Source organism: Ursus arctos, unplaced genomic scaffold (assembly GCF_023065955.2).
Source record: "Ursus arctos isolate Adak ecotype North America unplaced genomic scaffold, UrsArc2.0 scaffold_8, whole genome shotgun sequence".
Classification (NCBI taxonomy): Eukaryota; Metazoa; Chordata; class Mammalia; order Carnivora; family Ursidae; genus Ursus; species Ursus arctos.
Genome location: NW_026623100.1, coordinates 2,073,935 through 2,097,218, shown reverse-complemented (window position 1 = coordinate 2,097,218; position 23,284 = coordinate 2,073,935). Strand labels below are relative to the sequence as shown.

At 41.1% G+C, this 23,284-nt stretch overlaps 1 protein-coding gene across 9 annotated transcripts in view; it reads left to right on the top strand.

Annotated features, from left to right (window-relative positions):
* Positions 1–23,284, top strand: part of LIMS1 (LIM zinc finger domain containing 1) — a 146,925-nt gene that overhangs the window by 100,420 nt on the left and 23,221 nt on the right. For 6 of the 9 annotated variants that reach the window (XM_048222446.2, XM_026515958.4, XM_044379099.3 and 3 more), the window contains exon 2: positions 22,191–22,350. In XM_048222446.2, coding sequence (XP_048078403.1) covers positions 22,191–22,350 — 160 coding nt within the window. Of the gene's footprint in view, positions 1–17,831; positions 18,078–22,190; positions 22,351–23,284 lie in introns of those variants that run through there. The other 3 variants (XM_044379082.3, XM_026515992.4, XM_026515948.4) reach the window with 2 other exon arrangements.

Genomic DNA, 23,284 nt, shown 5'->3' with positions numbered 1-23,284 from the left:
TTCTTTTTATGGCTGAGTAATATTCCATTATAAAATATATATAGCACATCTTCTTTATCCATTCATATGTTTTTTTAAATTAGTGTTTTTGTTTTCTTTGGGTAGATATCCAGAAGTGGAATTACTAGGTCATATGGTATTTCTATTTCTAATTTTTTGAGGAACCTCCATACTGTTGCCTAAAATGACTGTACCAGTTTACATTTCCACTAACAATGCATGAGGGTTCCCTTTTCTCCACATCCTTACCAACAATTGTTATTTCTTATCTTTTTGATAACAGCCATTCAGATTGGTGTAAAGTGATATCACATTGTGGTTTTGATTTCCCTGATGTTTAATAAGTTGAGCATCTTTTCATGTGTTTGTTGGCCACCTGTTTGTCTTCTTTGGCAAAATGTCTTTTTTATACTGATGGGTTTTGTGGCCACCATAATCAATCCTGCAATTCCGCAGAAATTGCCGTCACCTTTGTACATCTTTATATTGCCATCAGCTATTATAACTACTTAAAGAAGGCATCGTTGAATGGTACTGAGATGAAATGGGATGTTTTATTGTCAAAATTCTGTTTGCTTAGGGGTGTAATGGGAATGAAAAAATGACAATATTATAGGGAAGGAGCATGAATATGCTAGAAATGGGCCACAGCTTATATGTGGGCTACTCATTTGTAATGTTTCAGCCATGTTTGAGGGGGAAAAGAAGGACTTACAGGATTGGTTCCAGGCAAGATGCTTCTCTGTGAATGAGCATAGGGTGATCTTCTGAGCTGTATATAGAGATACAGCAACTGAGATTGATCAACTCAATTACCATTTAAAACTGGTATATACCAGTGTTAACTTACACTCATAATAAAGTGGTAAAGTATCAGACTGTCTCAGAAAACCAGTCCACGTTTTTAGAGCTTCGAATTTTTACAGGAACAGACAAAAAACCAAATAAACCAACCAAAAAACCCCCAAAAAACAGATATCTGAAAATTTCAGAAAAGGTATAGAAGTTCCAGTCAGAAGCTTTTAAAAGAATCATCTTTTCCAGACAGGATTTCCCTGGGAACTATGGTGTACAGAACAAAAGTAGCGATGCTCTGTGGAAGTGATGAGAAGGAAAGGGGCGGGATGGCTGGACAGGATTCTTTTCCTGAACCTTCCCCCCTGTCCCGTGACAACTGCTGAGGCATCTCAGTGAAAACTAGTGGAGGACAGCCTGCTCACACTTAAGAGTCCGTAAGTTTGAAACAGTGGAAGTCAAGCATCTCTGTACTGAGCCTCCTTCAAAATTTACTGTGCTACATTACATCCCTGTAGGAAATAAGAGCTTAAATATATATTATGGTTACATGCTGAAGAATTTATGGATCAAGTGATATGCTGTATGGAATTTGCTTCGAAATATTTTATGGTTCAAGGATAGATAAATTGGTCATGGTTTGATAACTTTTTGCATTGAGTCAGGTTTGATGGGCTTCATTTTACTCTTCTCACTAGTTTAATATGTGCTTGAAGTCTTTAGTAATTAAAGTTTATAATTGGTATGTATCATGATAAGTGACACAATTCTATTTTATTTATTTTTTAAGCTTTTTTTTTTAAGATTTTATCTATTTGAGAGAGAGAGCACGAGCAGGGGGAGGGGAAAGAGAGAGGGAGAGGGAGAAGCAGACTCCCCGCTGAGTAGGGAGCCTGATGCAGGGCTCAATCCCAGGACCGCGGGATCATGACTTGAGCCAAAGGCAGCAGCTTAACCAACGGAGCCACTCAGCCGCTCCAAGTGACACAATTTTAACTTTTCCCTCCTCATATGTAACTATCACATTAGAATTATCATTTACTGGGCTTATCAGTGATTGTGCCTAATCACCATCCATAACCATAGTCTGTCAGCTACTTGCCTGTCAGTAACATATAAACCCAACCAGGATTTCAGCATCTGTGGTTCTGGCATGTGTAATTTGGAGGTTGGTGGAAGGAGGAGGGTGGAAAGAGATAGGAGCCCCTTACCTTGACTAGGATGTCTACCTATGGTAATTATTAAGCCTTTTACAATTTGTATTGAAAGAAATTGGACTGAACATCCCATTTACTGCTCTTACCTCATGGCAGAGATGGATTTGTTTCATTTGTAGGACAGTTTATGTTTATTTTGAAAATAAGCTTGGCCAATGGAATGTGGGCCATATAAGATAGCTTTTCCAGTCTGGGTTAGCAGAGACTGGGTCCAATATCTGGTATCACCACTTAGTAATTAACTTTTACAAGTCACTTATTTTTAGGGGCTTGAGTTTCTCCATTTGCCAACTGAATAATATTAACAGATTTAGAGTTATTCAAGGAGGATTTATTGCATTTCATTTTTATATCAAATCCGTTTTTACTATTCGGGAAGACCATCTCTTTCTTTGTAAAGAGAAACTAGTGTTCTGCTTTGCATCCTGAGTACCTGTGTTAGTAATTTGTTGGAATTCAGCTACCTTCTCTCCCTTGAAAGACACCTTGTTAAAAGTTAAGTGCTGGTTGGGGCGCCTGGGTGGCACAGCGGTTAAGCGACTGCCTTCGGCTCAGGACGTGATCCCGGGGTTATGGGATCGAGCCCCATATCAGGCTCCTCCGCTAGGAGCCTGCTTCTTCCTCTCCCACTCCCCCTGCTTGTGTTCCCTCTCTCACTGGCTGTCTCTATCTCTGTCAAATAAAAATAAATAAAATCTTTAAAAAAAAAAAAAGTTAAGTGCTGGAGCCACTTAACATGTGCAGGATTCTCAGGGTGCCTGGGTGGCTCAGTCATTTGGGCATCTGACTCTTGATTTCACCTCAGGTCATGATCTCGGGGTCCTGGGATTGAGCCCCACCTGGGGCTTCGCGCTCAGAGTGGAGTCTGCTTGAGATTCTCCCTCTCCCTCTGCACCTCCTCTTTCTTTCTCTCTCTCTCTCTCAAATAAATAAATAAATCTTAAAAAAAAAAAAAAAGTGCAGGATTCTCAGAAAGTATGATGAAATCAAGAAAGAATATCCAAGGGAGCAGGCATGGGCTCAGAATTCTCATGGTTCAGGACAGTTTGTTCTTTGCCAGGCAATGCCAGACCTTATGGCACAAGATGATGTTTAGGGTCAAATGAATGGTAAATGAGCTGCAGAAAAGCCTCTGGCTTCTTTCTCTGCCTCTTCAGTCTTGAAAATGTAAGAGGGAATGCAAATGTTACTAAAGAACCAAAATGTGAATCATGGTCTGACTGTCTGAAATTGCCTCTATAGAGCTAAAAGTAAGCCCCTGGGGTTATGGCCTCTGGGCTCTGTGATAATGACCCAGGCTGTCTACATTTACACGGGAAACATCAAATAAAAGGGAAGGTAAACTGGCTTGTTCATATGTGCTTAAGCAGTTTGCCTAGAGGCGATTTGTACCTGCATAGCAAGTATGCAAATGGATTTCTGAATGAGAAAACAGTGGCATTACTTATGACCCATTATAATATTGAGCTCTGATTATATTTGTGCTCAGGGTAATAAACTGTACCACGTGATTGTTCCCCCATCCCTTGTCCCTCTGTCCCTGAAAGCATTCATGCATCCCTTTAGGACTTAAATATTTATCATGACAGCAGTATAAAATTTGGGTTTTGTCCTTTTAAAATGTTGACTGTTCTGTCCCTTCACTTTTGCCAGCGTCTTAACTCTCAGTGATTGATTTGGTGTTTGTTTGCTTTTCGTTTATCCTTTTAACACAGAATTATTTCCTTTATTTCAGAGCAGTTTTATCTGGAAGGATAAAACTGTTTCTTGAAATAATCATGTGGTCATTGTCTCTGCTAGTTTGGAATATTGCTATCTGTGGAAGAGCAGAAATTACTACCACTTTTAATAGAGTCAAATCATTGACTTTTGATTCAGCTATCACAGATACGATCATTTGACGGCTAGACAGCTGTTTTACTTATATTCAGACCATATGGTTTTATTGTTTATGTGAACCATTCTCAGCATCATCTTTTCATTCGCTTTCCTACTTAGATTCCCGTCTGAGAACTCAATTATTTTGCTCTATTTTCCCAGCTTAGAATTTGACCTGATACCAAGTTAGTTTTGATGACATTTTGCTTCCTTATTTATGTCATGAAAAGAGGTGGTTCTGTTTTACATGTTGTTATGTTCAGTTAAAGGTTTGGATAGGCGCAATCATCCAAGTACACGTTTGCTGTCCTAGACTGAAACCTTGGCGTCAGTTCTGTTTGTAAAAGGATTAGAGCGGGAGTCTCCATGCCCTACAGTCAGGAAGGTTTAAGTTTCATTTAATATGATTGAAGTAATTAAATATTAAAAGACAACACACACATACGCATGTTGCACATGCACATGTGTAAACCTCAATTATAAAAGCAACTGAAATAGTCTTTGTGAGCTCCATGGTATTGTTTCTGTCCCCAAGCCTTTTTCTTGATTTTTCTCTTGTACATTGTTATTTAGAGATAGTATTTCTGGAAGGTTTGTGGTTGGGGTTTGCGGTGTGATGTCTCTATCCTGTTTGTGGCAGATAGAGGAAGAGGAGGGAACAGTGTCCTCAAGGAGTGGGGAGAGGGAATGGGGAGAGGGAAAGCAGGCTGAACACAGACAGCTCTTGTGAAGTTGGTCTGACACTAACCTGTTTGGGGTTGCAGACAAGAAGGGAAAGAAGGACTTCAGGGTTGGTCTGCTCCCTGTCGAGGCTGCTGCCATGTTTCACACAGCACTCACAGTTCAGTGACTCCAGTTCATTCTTTGTGCCCACCATTTGGTTCAGCTTTCATATGTATGGGGAGTGAAAGCAAGGTAGATGATGAGGCAGAAGAGATAATAATAAGGTAATGAATGTATCATCTCTTAAATGCACATTTTTCGACAGAAGTTGTTTCAAATATCATTGTATTACATTTTAGATTTTGCCTGATCCCCTCAGAAAATATGGAAGCTCAGAAACGTGGGACAGGCCTTGGAGCCCTCACAGGGCTGGCTTTCAGGCCCTCCTGGAACTGTGCTGGCTGTAGCCACAGATGGGCTGTATGTGTGACCATCCTTGCAGAGATGCCACTGAGTCAGTGTTAAGCAGTGCACGTGGTCCTTTGCACCACAAGTATTCTGAGATTGAGGGACTGTTTAGGAAGCAGGCTGCTGCTTAGATCTTACACAGCAGGACTCTTGTGACAGGGAGGGTACCGGGAGTAGCTGTGACCAAGGAAACCTGTATAGCACTCACGTTAAGTAGCCCAGAGTACCCCACAGCCAAGTGAGCAGATACATGGTGCCTGCTCAGGAAGCTTACAGTTCCTATCATCAGCCTCCTTACAGTCTTGAAGATGAGTGAGAGCTTACTGAGGATTAACATAGGTTCCTTGGGTTCCTTTATTCTACTCTTTTGTTTGTTCAGGACTGAAACAGAGGTGTGTCCCATGTTTGCCTCTTTCCTGGGTTAATACCTAGTGTGAAAATATTATAGGAACCCAAACTGACTGGTCCCCAAACATGCCCCTTATACCAGAGACTGCTCATTGGAAGGGATGCCTGCTCTGTACTGGGGAGGTGGGAGAGAGTGGGGGCTGCCTTATCCTCCTGAGTGAGGTCGACTCTCTTGAGCTTCCATCTAACTGGCCATTTTATTTTGCTGGACTTTTTGATGTTATAATCCACTGCTCCCATCCCTTTGTAGTTTCAAATGCAGATTTGGTTGTTTTAAGTGAGACAGATGCCTCATACTGGATAAAGGACCGGATACGGTCTAAGAACAGTCAGTTAAGAGTCCTACCTTTGACCTCTTGTATTGGCCAAGGTTCAATCAAGATCCGCTCAGGAGAGAAAAACCACACAGTAACTTGAAGGAGGAAGGTTTAATAAAAAGATTTTTTTAAAGTTATTAACTCCAACAGGGGTTTGCAGTAGTAAGGGATTGGCTAGTAAGAAGTAGAGAGAATGCTAAGAGTATAGGAATAGCAGCTATAAGGAGCCCCCCTACCACTCCAGGGCTGAAAAAAGCTAGCAGGAAGGATCCCTCCTCCCCACCCAGGACTCACTGCTGGTGGGGATAGCAGAGAAGTTGCTGTGGTGCTGCACCCGTGAAACAGGCTAGAAATCTGAACTTGTAGGAGAGCCTCCCTACTGGGGGCCACAAGATATTCTGTTCCAGAACTGCTGAGAGTGGGGGAGATGGGCAGCGTGGTGGTTGGAGAGGCCAGGCAGCGCAGTCTGTTGTGGGCTGCCACTCACTGCAGGAGCCAGAGACCACTGCTGCAGAACCACCAGGCACTGCCACAGGCACACTGCTAGCCAACTGCTTTTGGTTGCCATGCCCATGCAAGCTGGATGCCGAAGAAGCTGTGTGTGCTGCTGGAGGCTAGACCCGAGAAAGCTCTGCCCCCGAGCTTGCCCAGAGAGCATGCAAAACCCTTTCCTCTGGTTGGTCTCTCCAGCGCCATCTGCTGAAAGGCTCCTCGGCCAGCAGGCAGAGGGAAAAGACCACTTTCCCATCATCAGCACGCCAAAGATATTCCAGTAATCTTCCATCAAGAAATGAGGGGACTGTTTGTAGTCATAATGATCATAATCTTAAATATTATTGCTGGATTCATAGACTATGTCTCTTTGAAAAGAGCTAAAGGATCTGAACAAAGAGCGCCCTACCTAACCCTGTGAGCTATTTTCAAAAACCCCCACTTCATTCTATGACAGAGGATAGTGAGCTGTATGGGGAGAGAGAAGAGCTGAAGACAGGATCCAGAAGAAAAGGAGGACTATGCAGAAAGATACCTGGGAGAAACTGAAGCTCTAGCTATGTGAGAGATAGCCTTATAATGACGTCACTAGGTGCTCAAGCCTCCTGTGACTTTGTATCCTTTCCACAGCCTTTGATCACATTAATGGTAACTCTTAGGGTAGTTAAAACAGTTCTTTGTCTTTTTATATGCACTTCACAAAATTTGAAATTAGTGAAAGAGAAGAAGCCTTTTTAAAGTTTGCAAAACATTTTTTTCAATTCTTCTGCTAATCGTATCCAATATTTTCAAATGTTTAATGCAATAAAATATACATGAAAATATGTTCTATGTTAAAAATGAAACAACTGAGGATGAAAGATACACAGATTGAAATTTGAAAGGGTTGTTTTCACTTGACTTGAGTACAGCAGGTTTCTTCTGTCCCTCCATACTGAAGCTCTCATGGTTTTCTTTTATCTTATCATTGAGGAAAGACCTCGTGTTAAGCTTATTCACAAAATAAAAACTCCCATTGACTTCCTCTCCTAACTTAGCTGAAGGTCAGTGTTCAGTGAGATATCCCTGGCTGAGTCAGAACTAAAACAAGAATGTTATTTAGAGCCAGAAAGTTTGGTGCTGATGGCCACCCCAGCCATATCAGGAGCCTGTGGATTCACTGAAGGGTTTCCCTGGTAAACCGGGCATTCTCTTAAGTTAACACTCTTAGCTAAAAATACTATTCTATATTTGAAATACAGGGCTTTTTCAAATTCATCTATTTTGGTCAGGACACAAGGTATCTTTTTAAAAAGATGTTTAGGGGTAAGAATATGTGTTAGTGGGTCACAGTATGAATAACAAGGAGAAATGATTTGGACAATAGAGGATCTGCTACCGAGACATTTTCCAGTGAGGATATTTGAAAAATCAGAAAAAATTTGCCCAGCCTATGAAAGAGAATTCTAGGAATGTTTTTTCTGTTGACCAAACACTCCGCTTATTTGAGCAGCGGTGGGGATCTAGTGAGAGAAAGTTCATTAGAAAGCATGTAGATTTCAGGGGCGCCTGGGTGGCACAGCGGTTAAGCGTCTGCCTTCGGCTCAGGGCGTGATCCCGGCGTTATGGGATCGAGCCCCACATCAGGCTCCTCCGCTATGAGCCTGCTTCTTCCTCTCCCACTCCCCCTGCTTGTGTTCCCTCTCTCGCTGGCTGTCTCTATCTCTGTCGAATAAATAAATAAAATCTTAAAAAAAAAAAAAAAGAAAGCATGTAGATTTCAGACTGCAGTGGTGATAGTTGAGAGAGTTATCTTTACTGACAAGAGAACGTCATGCTGAAGTACATACTGAAGCTACTCTTGAATTTCCAGTTACCAGCACCTCCCCAACTCTGTTGCGTAGCAACTTTTCACAAAAGGGCCAGTTTGATTGCCTACTAAAAGGGTGTTTGATGTAAAGACTCTCTAGAAGTTTTCACACCGAAGTGCTCATTTATGGTGTTCTTGAAAGGAGCACCTCTGCAACACAGAACACAATATAGAGTGCACTAAAATCTTACCCACTCACAGTGAGCCCTGTAGATGCTAAACAGGTTAGTACAGGCTGGAATGCTCAGAGGGGGCTTCTTAGAGAAGACCTTGAGTAAAAATTTGAGGACTGGGCAAGTTTCAGGAAGGCAGAGAATTCAGGGAAAAAGGGGACATGGTATTCATCCAAAGAACTTTATGTCCTTTTATGTCCAGTACTAGGAATAAAGGTAATTCTCAACAATCGCCTTGCAACGGTCCTGCCTTTGTTTACAATCATGTGTGTGTGTGTGTGTGTGTGTGTGTGTGTGTGTGTGTATTTTGAAAAGGAATAGAGATCAACGTGTTGCAGTGCGTATCTCTCTAGATGGCAAGAACACGAGTGAGTCTTTTCTGCCTTTTCTAAATGCTCGGTAACAAGCTGTGTTGCTTTGGGGTTGATGGACGTGGAGAAATTCAACTTGCCAAACAGCACAGTGCAACCAGTGGTCCTGTCCCAGAGTGCTCACACTCCCGTATACATCGGGCTTCCAGAAACGGGCTGCTCTGTTGTTCCTGTCCTTTTTTCGTTTTCTGTTACTACTGATTTTGCCTTGTTGCCACACATTCTGCTACTTTACTGATCTAATTTTGTATCTTTCCTTCTGTATGTGTTGCCTTGTGGGATGAGAATGTGGTCCTTATTACAGAGACAGGGTGGCTAGTTGCAGGCAGCAAGTCAGTGCTCTTGTGCTTCTGCCAGGGAGAGAAAGGTGCCACAAGTCTTGAACTCTGTTGGTTTCTCTCTGCGTGTGGTCCAGAATGTCTCTTAATAAAGTAGACATGTCAGTGTCAGAGTGTTATGGAGGAGGGGAGAACACTGTAAGGAGCTTTATTTCAGTCTCATCCCTGTACCTTCCCTTGGCTCTGTGTCCTCTGAAGTCTGTGGATGGGTATTTGTTGGTTGGGTAATGTTGGAAAACTTCTAGAGATTGTCCAGAAAGAGGTACTTCCCAAGAAGTAGGCCGCTAAGTAGGTCGTCAGTACTTGTTAAATTTGTTAAGATTGAGAAACTGAACTATAATCTGCAATAATCTGTGCCCGTTGTGGGCAGACAATTCCTGAGCTACAGAACACCTTCGGGACCTGTCTCGTGTTTCATAAACCTCAGGGCACTGAGGAGAGCATGTGGCAGCTCTCACCTGATGGCTTCTGAGTAGGGACTCTTCTACTATGGCCGTCAAGAATAAAACCAGGACGGTTTCAGACACCATATGAGGAATTTTTACCTCACCGGCTTTCACTGGAAACATAGGTTTTTTTTTCTTTCTTTTTTTCATTATTATTAACATATAATGTATTATTTGTTTCAGGGGTACAGGTCTGTGATTCATCAGTCTTTTTTTTTTTTTTTAAAGATTTATTTATTTATTTATTTATTCGGCAGAGATAGAGACAGCCAGCGAGAGAGGGAACACAAGCAGGGGAGTGGGAGAGGAAGAAGCAGGCTCATAGCGGAGGAGCCTGACGTGGGGCTCAATCCCAGAACGCCAGGATCATGCCCTGAGCCGAAGGCAGACGCTTAACCGCTGTGCCACCCAGGCGCCCCAGTGATTCATCAGTCTTACACAATACACAGTGCTCCCCACAACACATACCCTCCTCAATGTCCATCACCCAGCCACCTCATCCCTCCCACCCCCGTCCCCTCCAGCAACCCTCAGTTTGTTTCCTATTATTAAGAGTCTCTTATGGTTTGTCTCCCTCTGTGGTTTCACCTTGTTTCATTTTTTCCTCTTCCCCTATGATCCTTTGCCTTGTTTCTCAAATTCCACATATCAGTGAGATCATATGATAATTGTCTTTCTCTGATTGACTTATTTCACTTAGCATAATACCCTCTAGTTCTATCCACATCGTTGCAAATAGCAAGATTTGATGGCTTCATAATATTCCATTGTATATATATATACCACATCTTCTTTATCTATTCTTGTGTTGATGGATATCTGGGCTCTCTCCATAGTTTGGCTATTGTGGACATTGCTGCTCTAAACATTGGGGTGCAGGTGCCCCTTCGTATTACTACATTGTATCTTGGGGGTAAATACCTAGTAGTTCAATTGCTGGGTCGTAGGATAGCTCCATTTTCAACTTTTTGAGGAACCTCCATACTCTTTTCCAAAGTGGCTCCACCAGCTTACATTCCCACCAACAGTGAAGGGGAGAGTTCCCCTTTTTCCACATCCTCACCAACATCTGTTGTTTCCTGACTTGTTAATTCTAGCCATTCTGACTTGTGTGAGGTGGTATCTCATTGTGGTTTTAGGGCTAGTATCCAAAATCTATAAAGAACTTGTCGAACTCGACACCCAAGGAACAAATAATCCAAACAAGAAATGAGTAGAAGGTATGAACAGACATTTCTCCAAAGAAGACATACAAATGGCCAACAGACACATGAAAAAAATGCTCCACATCACTCGGCATCAGGGAAATACAAAGCAAAACATTGTATCTTAATTGTTGATTTTAGGATGGAAAGCGTGCCTGAAGTTACTTCTTGAAAATTATCAACTTGAGATTGAGTTGTGTTTCACTCATTTTCCTTAGGAGGGATAAGAACACACTTCTTAAAATAGCCCAAGGTTTGGGGTGCTATTAATCTTCTGTCTTCAACACCAAAGAGTCTCTAACTTCTAGGTGAGTTTCATTTAAGAAGGTGTTAGAATCAGATACAAATAACCTTTTGGGGTCCCAGCCTCTGGGTCATTGCTGGGCTGTTCTGAGTATTTGGGGTGAGTGGGAGGCCCTGGGAAGGCAGTTACTGGTATATAGGGAGGTCCTTTAAGTCTGTTCTTTCGTCACTGTTAGACGATAATGTTTTTCACTTATTCTCTTCAGTTATTTCCAACATACAGTAACAAAGCTAGAGAGGTTCTTCCCTGCTTTGATCATGATTCATAAGCGGCGCCCATGAAAGCAGGTAACAAACGTGCCTTTGAAGTTCATTTAAGATGTGCATCTTATTTCTTTCTCACTCTCATGCGTCTGTTGTAATAAGCTTTCTTTTTGCTTGTGCAATCTGGAATTAGGAAACAATTTTAACAGACAAGGCAAAATGGCATGTTAGTTGCAACTCTGTCCTCTCTGGCCAGCCGACCTTTGTCTCTTCCCTCACTGTCTGTTGAAAGAAAACACAGTGCATTTGTCCTGGTCGCTGGGAAATGAGAAAGAACTTTCCAGCTCCATTATCTTTACTTGCATGTCTTGATTGTTGTGGTTTTAATAGTAGGGGGAAAATCAGATTAAATTTTCCATTTGAGTAGAATAGGGCATCATAGTGAAAATAATTCATTTTACCATATGTTAACTTAACCGGGCTGTCTCAACATTTTGAATACCCCGGTACTCATGGAAGCCTTTGATTGAAGTTGGAAAGCTACATTCTAGTAGTTGTTATTGCCAAGTTCTTGGCTTAGCCATCCACATATGCACATCTGTCTGTGGAATGGCATAAAATATATAATAGCACTGACCTTTTTTTTTTTTTGTTAGAGTCCTATGTTTTAGAAGCAATTGGTTAAAATGTTCAGCTTGGATTTTAAAAAATCACATAGATTAACTATTTGGTAGTGATACACATAGTTCAATTGTTGCTATTTGAGAGAATTTTAATTTTAAAATATAAGTTATTAAGAAGTTGATTATTAATTTTGGCAGCCATGCTCATGATTAAGTATGGCTTTAAGTATTTGAGCTCCTGGAAATAGCTACAATATTTTTGTGTGATATCTCTAGGTAGGTTATTTATCTTTGGCTAGGTAGTATGTTGGGTGGAATTTGTTTTGACTGAAATCGTGGAGTTAGCCAGACTGGTGGAATCTGAAGCCCTGCAGCATTCTTTACAGGACACTGGGCTGGCCAGTTTAACATCAGATATGCTGTGTGTGGTTTAGCATCTAACAGACTGTTGGATGCAGTCCACCAGGGTCCCAGATCCTGCCTGCTGTGGTCTGAATGTTTGTGTCCTCCCAAAATTCATATACCAAAATCCTAACCCCCAAAGGTATTGGGAGGGGGAGCGTTTGGGAGGTGCTTCCTGTCATGAGGTTGGAGCCTTCATGAATGGGATTAGTGCCCTTACAGAAGATATCCCACAGAGCTTCCTAGCACTGTCTGTCATGTGAGGATACAATGAGAGTATCGATATGAGCCAGGAAGGCGGGGGGCGGGGAGCTCTTACCAGAACCCAAGCATGCTGGCACCTCGATCTTGGACTTTGAGCCTCTGTAACTGTAGGAAATAAATCTCTGCTGTGTGCAAGCCGTGTAATCTGTGGTATCTTGTTATAGCAGCCTAGACGGACAATGACACCACGCAGTGGGCTGCTCAATGAGTAGTAGAGTCTGGCCACAGTAGATGATCAAAAAGTGTGGAGTTTATGAAATAGAAGTCTGTCTTCTGTGGATGGATTTAAGGAATGTTTGGGATTCAGATTTGTCCTGTGGGGGTCTCTCAAAGACCTGAATTAACCGTGGTGATCAGGTTATAGAACCTCTTGGGAAGAACCCTTAAGGAATCATGGGCCTCAGGAAACCCTAGTTCTTCAGCAAAAGCCACCTAACAGGCCCACTATTCAGACAAAACTGGCTTTTGGAGTATTTTTTAAAAACAGCCTTGTACCCTACTTCAGGGACTATTTTGATGCCACTGTAGTGGCAGTAGTAATTTCCATCAAAGCTGTTCAGATAAATATTTTTCTCATGGCTGCAATCACAGTCTAAAAGGATTATTTACATTTCTTAGAGTGACATTATTAGGTGTCAAAAATGATTTGAAAGTAGCAAAATGCCTGGATTAAAACTTAAGCAGTGGTGTTTATTTGGCCTGAAATGACCCCCCATGTCCTCTTGGAAAAATAACCACACATTTCTTTTAGCTCTCTTCTATGGTACTGGGGTAAGAAGTGATTGACCAACTGACTCCCGTGTGAAGTCCTTTTGGGTGAATAGTGCCACCTAACCTTGCAATGGCCACATGGTTACTGATCCTTACTCAGATACTAGGACACGCACAGACAGCCCTCTTCACTCAGCATCTGGCACTGACGTAGAAATCTGCATCCTTATATGCTTGAATGATGAGAAAAAACATGTATATGCATATATTATTTCCCTAATTGTATACTTATAGAAACCGGCTGTGACTTGTATTCACTTTTTAATTCATTCAGCAGGCACTTCTCAGGTACCCCTTAGGACTTGCATTTTGAGCTCATGGTAAACATCCCATATGTTCAGAAATGATGTAAAGTAATGCAAATAAGCAAACAGTGGAATAATGTGAGTAGTTACTTTTTTTTTCTTTTTTTTTTTAAGTAGTCTCCACGCCTAATGTGGAGCCCAATGTAGGGCTTGAACTCAAAACCCTGAGATCAAGACCTGAGCTGAGATCAAGTGTTGGACACCTAACTGGCTGAGCCACCCAGGTGCCCCTAGTGGGAGCAATTACTTTTTAAGAAACTATAGACCTTAATGAAAAGCTGCTCATGGAAGGGCAGCCCATTGCCGCTAGCTTCTAAATACCAGAGCTCATTCACAATTGCAGGGGCTATGCCTTCCTGGTTGGCCTTAACCCTCACTGAAGTAGCAGGTGTAAGGTTCAGGGAATTTCTCTGCAAATGTCAACTGGCCAGGGTCTTTTGCTCCTTGGCGGAGAGGGGGGAAGGAGATGTGAGATAGATGACTGGGCTCTGTCCTGCCCCATCTTTTCTTTCTTTAGAGCCTCAGCCTCCCTTCTCCCTCCCAGCTGCCAGTTGTGGTATTCCTTGGTGATTAAAAAAAGAAAGGAAAGGAGGGAAGAGTGAGATCTGGCAAAACTGTAAACAGACAGAGCCACGAATCTGTCTCAACATCCATATAAATAGTCACACTGATTAAATAGTTCAAAAATAGTAACACCATATGTGATAACTTTGATCATAAAACTGACTCCTATTGAGGTGACTTCTGTTGAAGAATTCTGTTTGGACTTATTGTGTTCCAAGGACATACTCTTTAACATAGTCCCAGCTGGAAGTAGAGGAAATCACAGAAAATGGAAGGTCTCCTACCTGTTTCACCTTAACACAGTATTTTTAAAATAGCATAATTTGAGGAGCTAAGAGAATTTTTACTAAATTTCCAGCACTAATCTGATTTAGCAGAAGGACACCATGGAACTGACTTAGTTGAAGGTGTGGATAAGTTATTAAGAGACTTTACTTTTCATTTTATATCTCTCTGTAGTGTTTGAATTTTTTCCCAAATACATGTATTACTTTTTCCCTTCTAGTCAATACAGGTATCTGGTAGACTGAAATTTCTGACTTATTTTTTGTACTTATCTGCATATACATAAACTTAATACATATACATAATAAAAGTTGCAACTACACACCTATTGAAACAACAAAATTAAAGATAATGGTAGCACCAAATGCTGGTGAAGATGTGGAGAAGTTGAATCTCTCATACATTGCTGATGGCAATGTAAAACACTATAACCACTCTAATAAAATTGTCACTTTCTTAAATAAACTGAACTTATATTTATCATACAACTCAGCAATTTCACTCTTGGACATTTATCGCAAAGATATGAAAACTTGTATTCACGTAGGAACTGATACACAGCTTTATTCACAATGGCCCGAGACTAGAAACTACTTAAATGCCCTTTCAGTGGGTGAATGGCTAAACGAACTATGGTATGTCCATACCATGGAATATTACTCTGCAATAAAACAAAGGAACCGACTCCTTGTACCCTCCTTGTACCGTTGATATATATTAACAATTTGGATGGATCTTGAGGGCATAATGCTGAATACAAAAAGCCAGGCTTTAAAAGATCACATACTATAAGATTCCATGTAGCTGTCCTAGTGTGGACTGTGACAAAAATACCATAGACTGTATGGCTTAAACAACAAATAATTATTTCTCAAGACTCTGGAGGCTGGGCAATTCAAGATCAAGGTACAGCAGATCCAGTGTCTGGTGAAGATCCACATTTTGGCTTGTAGACAGCCGCCTTTGGCTATATCCTCACATGGCTGACAGAGAATGATCTTTGTCTCTTCCTCTTCTTATAAGGATGTTAATCCCATAATGAGGGATTAATGCTCCACTCTCATGACCTAATCCAACTTTAATTACCTCCCAAAGTCCCACCTCCAAATACCATCACATTTGGGATTAGGCTTTCAACATAGGGATTTGGGAGGGACATAGACATTCAGTCCATAGCAGTAACATTCTCTAAATTACAATTCCATAGATGAAAAACAGTGGTTGCAAGGGGTGACAGGATGGCAAGGTGTGGAGAAGGAGGGTGTGACAGAGATAATATGAGAGAGATCTTTGTGGTGATGGAGTAGTGCTATATCTTGATTGGGGGCAGTGATTACATGAATCTACCCATGTGATAAAATGACATACACATAATGTATATACACACATTGTTTCAGTGTCAGATTCCTGGTTTTGACATTGGGCTATAATTACATAAGGTGTAACCATTGGAAAACTGTGCAAAGGGTCTTGAAGGACTTCTCTGTACAATCTTTGTGACTTCCTGTGACTATAATTATTTCAAAATAAAAAGTTAAAATTTGATTGTAGATCTTTCACATTATTTTTAATTCCTTGACAGATAAGAGTCTTCATTGTATCTGTTCATTCACAATTAGCTTTTTTCATGGTTCTGTTTTTCTGTCTAGTAGGAATTAGACTAATTGTTATGAAGTTAAGATAATTAGTTTGTATTTTTAGATCTGCTGACTCAAAATGCTTAGCAGACTGGTAGCTAAATTGCTCTTCACTGTTTTCATGATTTCCTAGATCAAGTAGATGGATTACTAATCTGAGTTCAATGATCAACAAATGATTACCACACACCTGCTAAGTGGTAGACTGTATTCATGATGCTGGAGTACAGGCATGAACAAGACAAAGTTCCTACCTTCCTGGAGGTCACATTTCTGACATGTGAAGTGAGGCTAAAAGAACATAGAAAACGTATCCCCAGATTCCCTGGAAACTCTTTGAACTGAAGGAAAGGGAAGTCTCTAGGACCTACTTCAGCATTCTGCCCTTCGGTTGGGGTCTCCAAGTAGTATTACATCAGTGTGAGCAGAATATTTTGGATCTAATGATGTTCTGGCAAGAGAATGAACATGATTTGCAATCATTGAACCTAGTATGGATTAGGAACTGTAAGAATATCATAAGGAAAACAAACAAATAGAGCCTGATAGCTTCTTTCCTTAGGAATGAACAAATGTATCAGTTACTGGAAACACCCATACAAGATGGATTTTATTTTATTTTATTTATTTTATTTTATTTAAAAAAAAATTTAGGAGCGCCTGTGGCTCGGTTGAGTGTCTGACTCTTGGTTTCGGCTCAGGGCATGATCTCATGGGTCATGAGATAGAGCCCCACACTGGGCTCTGTGCTCAGCGGTGAGAGTGCTTAAAGAGTCTCTCCCTCAGCCCGAGCCCCCATGTGCATGCACACTCTCTTGCTTGCTCTCTCTAAACTGAATAAATCTTCAAAAATTTTGTATATAACTACTCTCCTATATTTTATCCATGATTGTACAGTTTTTTGCTTATAAGTATTTTGGGTTAGTTGTGTGTGTGTGTGTGTGCGCGTGCGTTTAAAGTATAGTTGACACTGTTACATTAGTTTCAGGTGTACAGCATAGTGATTTGACAACTCTATAACCTATACTATGCTCACTACAAACATGGCTACCATTTGTCACCATACAATGCTATTATAATACCATTGACTGTGTTCCCTGTGCTGTACCTTTTATCCCTCTGACTTAATCATTTGTTTTTGGAGAAAGGTTCTGAGCCCCTGTATTACCCATGGCCTTCATAATCACCCTCCTCATCTGTGGCACTGCTACAAGATGACAGCAGTGTGGACTGACTACAGCTGAGAGTTTCTAACTATACTCCAGCTCTTTCCTATTTCCTCTTGTGTCCATTCATTGAACATTCATCCAGCTCTTGCCATGTGCCAACTGCTAGTAAAAGTCCAAAGTAGCTCCAAATCTCAGGGACTCACAGACCCTTGGGAGAGGGCCACCATAGGCATAGCTGACAACCATGCCCCGGGCATTAGTATATGCCCCAGAGTGTGCAAGCTGTGTTAGCCTCAGCGGGAAGCTTGTTAGAAACAGAATGTCTGGGGGTGCTTTACAAGAAGCACAGTGTTCGTGTGGATGATGCTTGGTGACAGATTCCCCAGGGCACGTGGATGTTTGTTTCTCTTGGACCCTGCCAAGCAGTCCTCTATTCCTGTGGCAGTGTTTCTAGACACAGTCTACCGGGAAGGCTGCTCTGGCAAAGACTGTGTCACTGCTTTGGAGAATGTTTTCTAGAGCTTCCAGAAATGCCTCAGTAAATCAGGACTGGCACACCAAGGGACTGCTTTGCTGCTAGAGCTCTTAACATGAAGGGCCAGGAGTGACCCTGGCAAACGCAGGGCTGACGTGTGTGGGAACAGTGGGAGTGACCCTGGCAGGGAAGCGGGGGAGGCCTGGATATTGTTTCTCTGTCCCCTGTCCTGCTATTCTCTGCCCTGGACTCAGAGCTCTCAAGCACCCGAGGATGGCGTTCCCGGGCAGGGTGCGCCCCTATGTTATCCCAGAGAATGAAGAAATCCCCCAGGCAGCCCTTAACAGTGTCCACCAGGCTAGTGGCAATGAAGACGAGAGGGCTGTGTCCAAACTGCAGCGCAGGCACAGTGACGTAAAGGTCTACAAGGAGTTTTGTGACTTTTATGCAAAATTGTAAGTGTCTCCTCTCCTGGAAGAGGTGCTCCCGTCTTCCAGATCTAGCCTTCTTGGACTTTGAGTTCATTAGCCATTGATGGTTTAATTCCCTCCACTTTCAGGAGGAGCATTCCAGGGTGATGGAGGGGAGGGGGGCATATTCCAGTAGGCAGGAATACACCAGATGAAATGCAGAGTGAAAGAAAATGCTACCTTTAAAGTAATAGTAGTAATGTCTTTGTGTTCGATAGGTTCCTGATAATAGTATGTCTTCATTATGTAGTCCAAGAGGGAGGTTTAGAGTTTTTGCTGTCAGAATTTATTATAGAAATATTGTATGCTCTAAAATTTCCCACAGATGAGGGGTCGGTTGAGGGAAACAGTAAAAACTTAATTACAGACTGTTGATAAAGATACACATTTTTGTTAAGTTTAACAAGTCAGCAGTTTGAAGTAGGCTAACTGGGTTTCTTAATACTGTTTTGAGGGGATTGAATGAATAAATAAGAATGATGTGTAACTAGCAAATATACATATATTTATATATACATATATATGCCATTAACTCTAAAATGTCTAATTCATGTTATTAAATGCATTTTAGCAAACAATTAAAAAAAGTAGTGCAGCGTAGTATTTAGACAAACTCATGTAAGATTGTTGGCCTCCTGCAAAGTCATAAGCTTGGAATTATTGCAGATCCCCAATTTGTCAATTAAGAGTTAAGGAGAATTTAACTGACCTGATTCTCTATTTCCACTAATCCATTCTGTGTGGTATTGTAACAGATGTCGTTTATTTTCACAACTTATAAAGAGTTCTGTTTAAGTATAATTGGGCAATTATAATTATACTGTAACCAAAATGCTTTGTGGACTCTCAAGATGCTTTTTGGATTTACAAATTTTTCATTTTGTTGCCAGAAAGTTTGTTTCGCATACTTTGATCACTGAGGCACTTGAAAAACAAGGCTCGGTGGTACCAACTTTTCTCTGTGCAGTTGATTTGTGGAAGTGGGTCAGGTAAATCAGTTATGACTAGCCAGATGTGAAGATTCTGTACTAAAGGCTTTTACATATATATTTCCCCACATATATATTCTCTGTCTTCAACACCACTTCTTAGCAAAAATTCTTTTATGAAAAGTTAGCCACCTAATTACAACTAGCCGGATGACAGATACAACTATCATTCATGACTTTTAAAATGTAATTTCTATCATAGGCAGTGTTAAATATAAAAAACAACTGTAAAATACAGGTCGCTGTATGTTCATCAGTCGTAACAAAGTACCTTTCTGGTGGAGGATGGTGGCAGCAGGGGAGGCTTGCATGTGGGGGTGAAGGGGAACTCTACGCCTTCCTCTCAGTTTCGCTGTGAACCTAAAACTGCTCTAAAAAATAGTCCGTTAAAAAAATTCACAGTGCCAGAGGGCCAAGACAAGAGAGGAGAAGGAAATGGAAACAATTCAGTAGGTTGGTGAGATTATTAGGGGTTCTTTCCTGAAAGTTTCCTCTAAGGTAGTTTCTTTTCTTATCCTGCTTGTTAATAAAAGGAATACTTCTTCAAAAATGCATATTACATTATTTCTAAAGCTAGTTTATTTTTCCTGTGTGTGGGAAACTATATGTTTGTATTTATAATGTGTCTACCTAGTTTCTATTTGAGTATTTAAATTTGAATATAACCAGTGTTTATTTAGTATAATGAGTAGGAAAGCTTTGATCTTAGGACCGCTTTACACTCTTAAAAATTATTGAGGTCCCCAAAGAGCGTTTGCTTATCAGTATTTACTGTCTTAGAAAATAAGAACTGAGAGCAAAATTAAATATATATTAATTTAAAATAACAATAAACTCATTCTGTGTTAGTATTAATAAATATTAATATTAATGAATTTTTATGAAAAATAACTACTTCCAAAATGAGAAAAGCTTGATGGGAAAGTGGCATTGAATTACATTTTTGCAAATCTCATTAATGACTATCTAAAGAAGACGGTTTCTGAGTTCTGCTTCTGCATTTATCCTAGTGTAATATGTTACTTTAGATAATGTACATAAAGAAAATATGCCTCCCACAGAGATGTAGTTGGAAAAGGAAGGACCTTTTGAATTCCTGAAAGGGTCACAGTGGCCCCTATACTTTGAGAACCACTTGATCTAGATAATGGATCAAGGCATTCCAGAATGTTCTTCTCTTCCTGCTTTTTGGGAGTTCTATTAAAATTCTAAGGATCTGGTAAATCTTTTGAGAGGGTTCAAAGTTAATAATAATGCTTTGTATTTGAGTAGCATCTTCTGGCTTCCAAAGTTATATACTTTTTCTTATTTTAACCTCAAAACGATATTAGAATTATTGGGGCAGGTTTACCGTACTTCATGTAGAGACACCTTTCGATTTTGGTCAGGAGAAAGGGGAAGCATAAACCTTTCCAGGAGCTTTGCTAAAACTGCTACAGTTCATCTGGCTTATGGCAAAGCAAATGAAGAAGGGAATGTGATGTATTTTTCTCCATAACCCACAGTAATTTTGAAATGACAAAGTAGAAAATGTGATATGAGATTTAGGCCAGTTTTGCCACGCAATGAGGCTGCCTCTCTTCTTTTTTTTTTTCCCCCTTTTTTGTGATGTTTTAATTCTATATTTAAGCCTATTAAGTAAAGTTGAGTTGTGATTGGTATGTGGTTATGAACGTGGTACTTCTGCATGGGGTTAGTTATGGCAAGGCTACAAAATAGGAATACTGTTCTTTGAAACATTTAGGGCAAGAAGGCAAAATTGACTTCTATTGGGATAGAATGGAGTTGAGACAAGGTATGTGTGGGCCCTTCTCTAAGGAAACGGGAAAACTTAGAAACTGGCTGGGGACAAAGCAGTTAATCTGTCTGTAAAATGAAGACTCCGTACCTGCCTCCCAGGGTGGTTGATACTAGAGAATGTCGGCAGTAACTTTACAAGGTGAATTGACTCAGTATCTGGGTAGTTACAGGCTGCACCAGGCAACTAGACACACAGGTAGAGCTTGTGCTCTGAGTGGGCGTCTGAAAATAAACTTGACAAATTGTGAAGAACAACTTGGCCAATGACCGCTGTGGGTAGGGGACCTTGCCCACTTCAAGGCCTTGTAGAACAAAGTAGTTCTTTATGTGAAACCAAGGCTTGTTAGAGCTAAATAATTATCTGAGTATATGCTTTTCTTCTTCCGACTACACAGTAGTTAGTTAGGCTGTGGATCCTTTTATTGAGTGCCTCCTATATGTTTCAAGGTATAGTGGAATGACTGCAAGGGAGAGACCAGGTCACTGGGTTCATCGGTGGTCATTTGACTGCCTGATGTGCAACGTGTGATGGTGTCCCTATCATGTCTTCCCCGGTGTTTGAAATTGATACTATATTCTGGTTGTGATTTTATGAACAGGGACTCTGGATTCTGGTCTAGTGTCTTCCATTAACTACTGAGCTTTGTGACATTGGGCTGGTCACTCCAACTCCCTGAACCTCCCCGTGTCATGTCTATTAAATGATCCTCACAATGTACAATCCTGTGACTTTAAGATGCAGCTTATAATGTTAGTGCTCAACACTTGTCTTACCAATGAGATTACAGGACTAAGGCATTCTGCCTGGTTTTAAGGGCTGCTTGCAGCAGTTGCTTTCAGCAGGATCTAACCAAAGGGATAACCTGTGTCAGGGCATGGTGTTCAGTTGACATGCAGTTTAGATTCTGTTCTCAGAAGGAAGAGAAATTTTTGAGGTGGTGACCTGTGGGTATTTTAATTAGGCTACTTATTAAGCTATAACCTCAAGCTCCTGGAGGGCAGCTCTTGACTTCTGTCTATCCCTAGTTCCTCACAGGTAGTAGGCACTCACTTATAGTATATTTAGCAAGAGGAATGTCGGAAATGTTAAAGAAAAACAGATTCCAAGCAGGAGGCCTTTTCAGCATCTGAGATGCAAGGGCAAAGATGGGAGAAGTTTGAGTTCTTAAGACACAAGAAATTGGGCTTTAGGGCTACAATATGATTTTTGTGATCAGATAGAATTTTCTCCTCAGTTCTTTGTGTCATTTGGTCTTCAGTCGAAGAAAAGGTAGACAGTCTGTGACTTCCTGTCCTTTGTGTGTTACAGCAACATGGCCAATGCCCTGGCCAACGCCACCTGTGAGCGCTGCAAGGGGGGCTTTGCGCCTGCCGAGAAGATAGTAAACAGTAATGGGGAGCTGTACCATGAGCAGTGCTTTGTGTGTGCTCAGTGCTTCCAGCAGTTCCCGGAGGGGCTCTTCTATGAGGTAAGTCAGCCTGGACAGAAGCACAGGGGTGCTGTTTTGAGGCATCCTTCTTTGTTTTGAATTTCATTATGAATAGTGTATTGATGTGCCTGTGACTCAGAGCGCCATGACATACCCTCTCTAGAGCAGGGCGTCTGTGACCTACCTTTCATGCAATGAGCAGGAATTCCCATGGCGGATCTCGTTTGGATACTTTGGAGGAATATCCTGTCCATATTAAGCTCTTCGATGTATCTTCTTTTCTAAATTGTTTTTCTTTCTTTTTTATTTTTTTAAGATTTTATTTTTGTAAAGTTATCTCCATACCCAGTGTGGGGCTCAGACTCACAACTCCAAGATCAAGAGTCACACGCTCCACCAACTGAGCCAGCCAGGCGTCCCCCAAATTCTTGTTCTTGATTCTCCTGTGTTACCCTTTGTGTTGCTTTTGTATTTCTTTTATACATCCTTTGTATTTCCTCTTATGATCCCCCTCCTCACGCCTTTCTCACAGAATATGTCTCCTTTTGGGGCAGTCTGTGGAGGCTGAACCCGTGCTGTTAATGAAGATAAGAGTAGGGTGGGTGTGTGTGTGTGTCCAATTATATACTGTACTTTTACCAACTTACTCCTCATATATCTATATGTGTATTATTCATATGTGTGTCTCTGTGATAATGTATGTACATAGAATTATGTTATAGCCAGAGATGGCTGCTCTTTGATTTCTTCTTTGCCTAGCACATTTTTTAATTTCCCTGTTTTATAAGCCATTCCTGAGGAAGGAAAGGTAGTTTTAATGGTCATTAGTAAGTCAATTGTTTGCCACTCAGAGGGCATTTTCCCACAGAAACAATGCCTCCTGAGAGGGAGGTTTCCAGGCCAGCCTGCCGAAAAGCTGTTTCGTCCAGCATATGCACATGACATACAGAACTGCCCTGTATGTGGTAACATA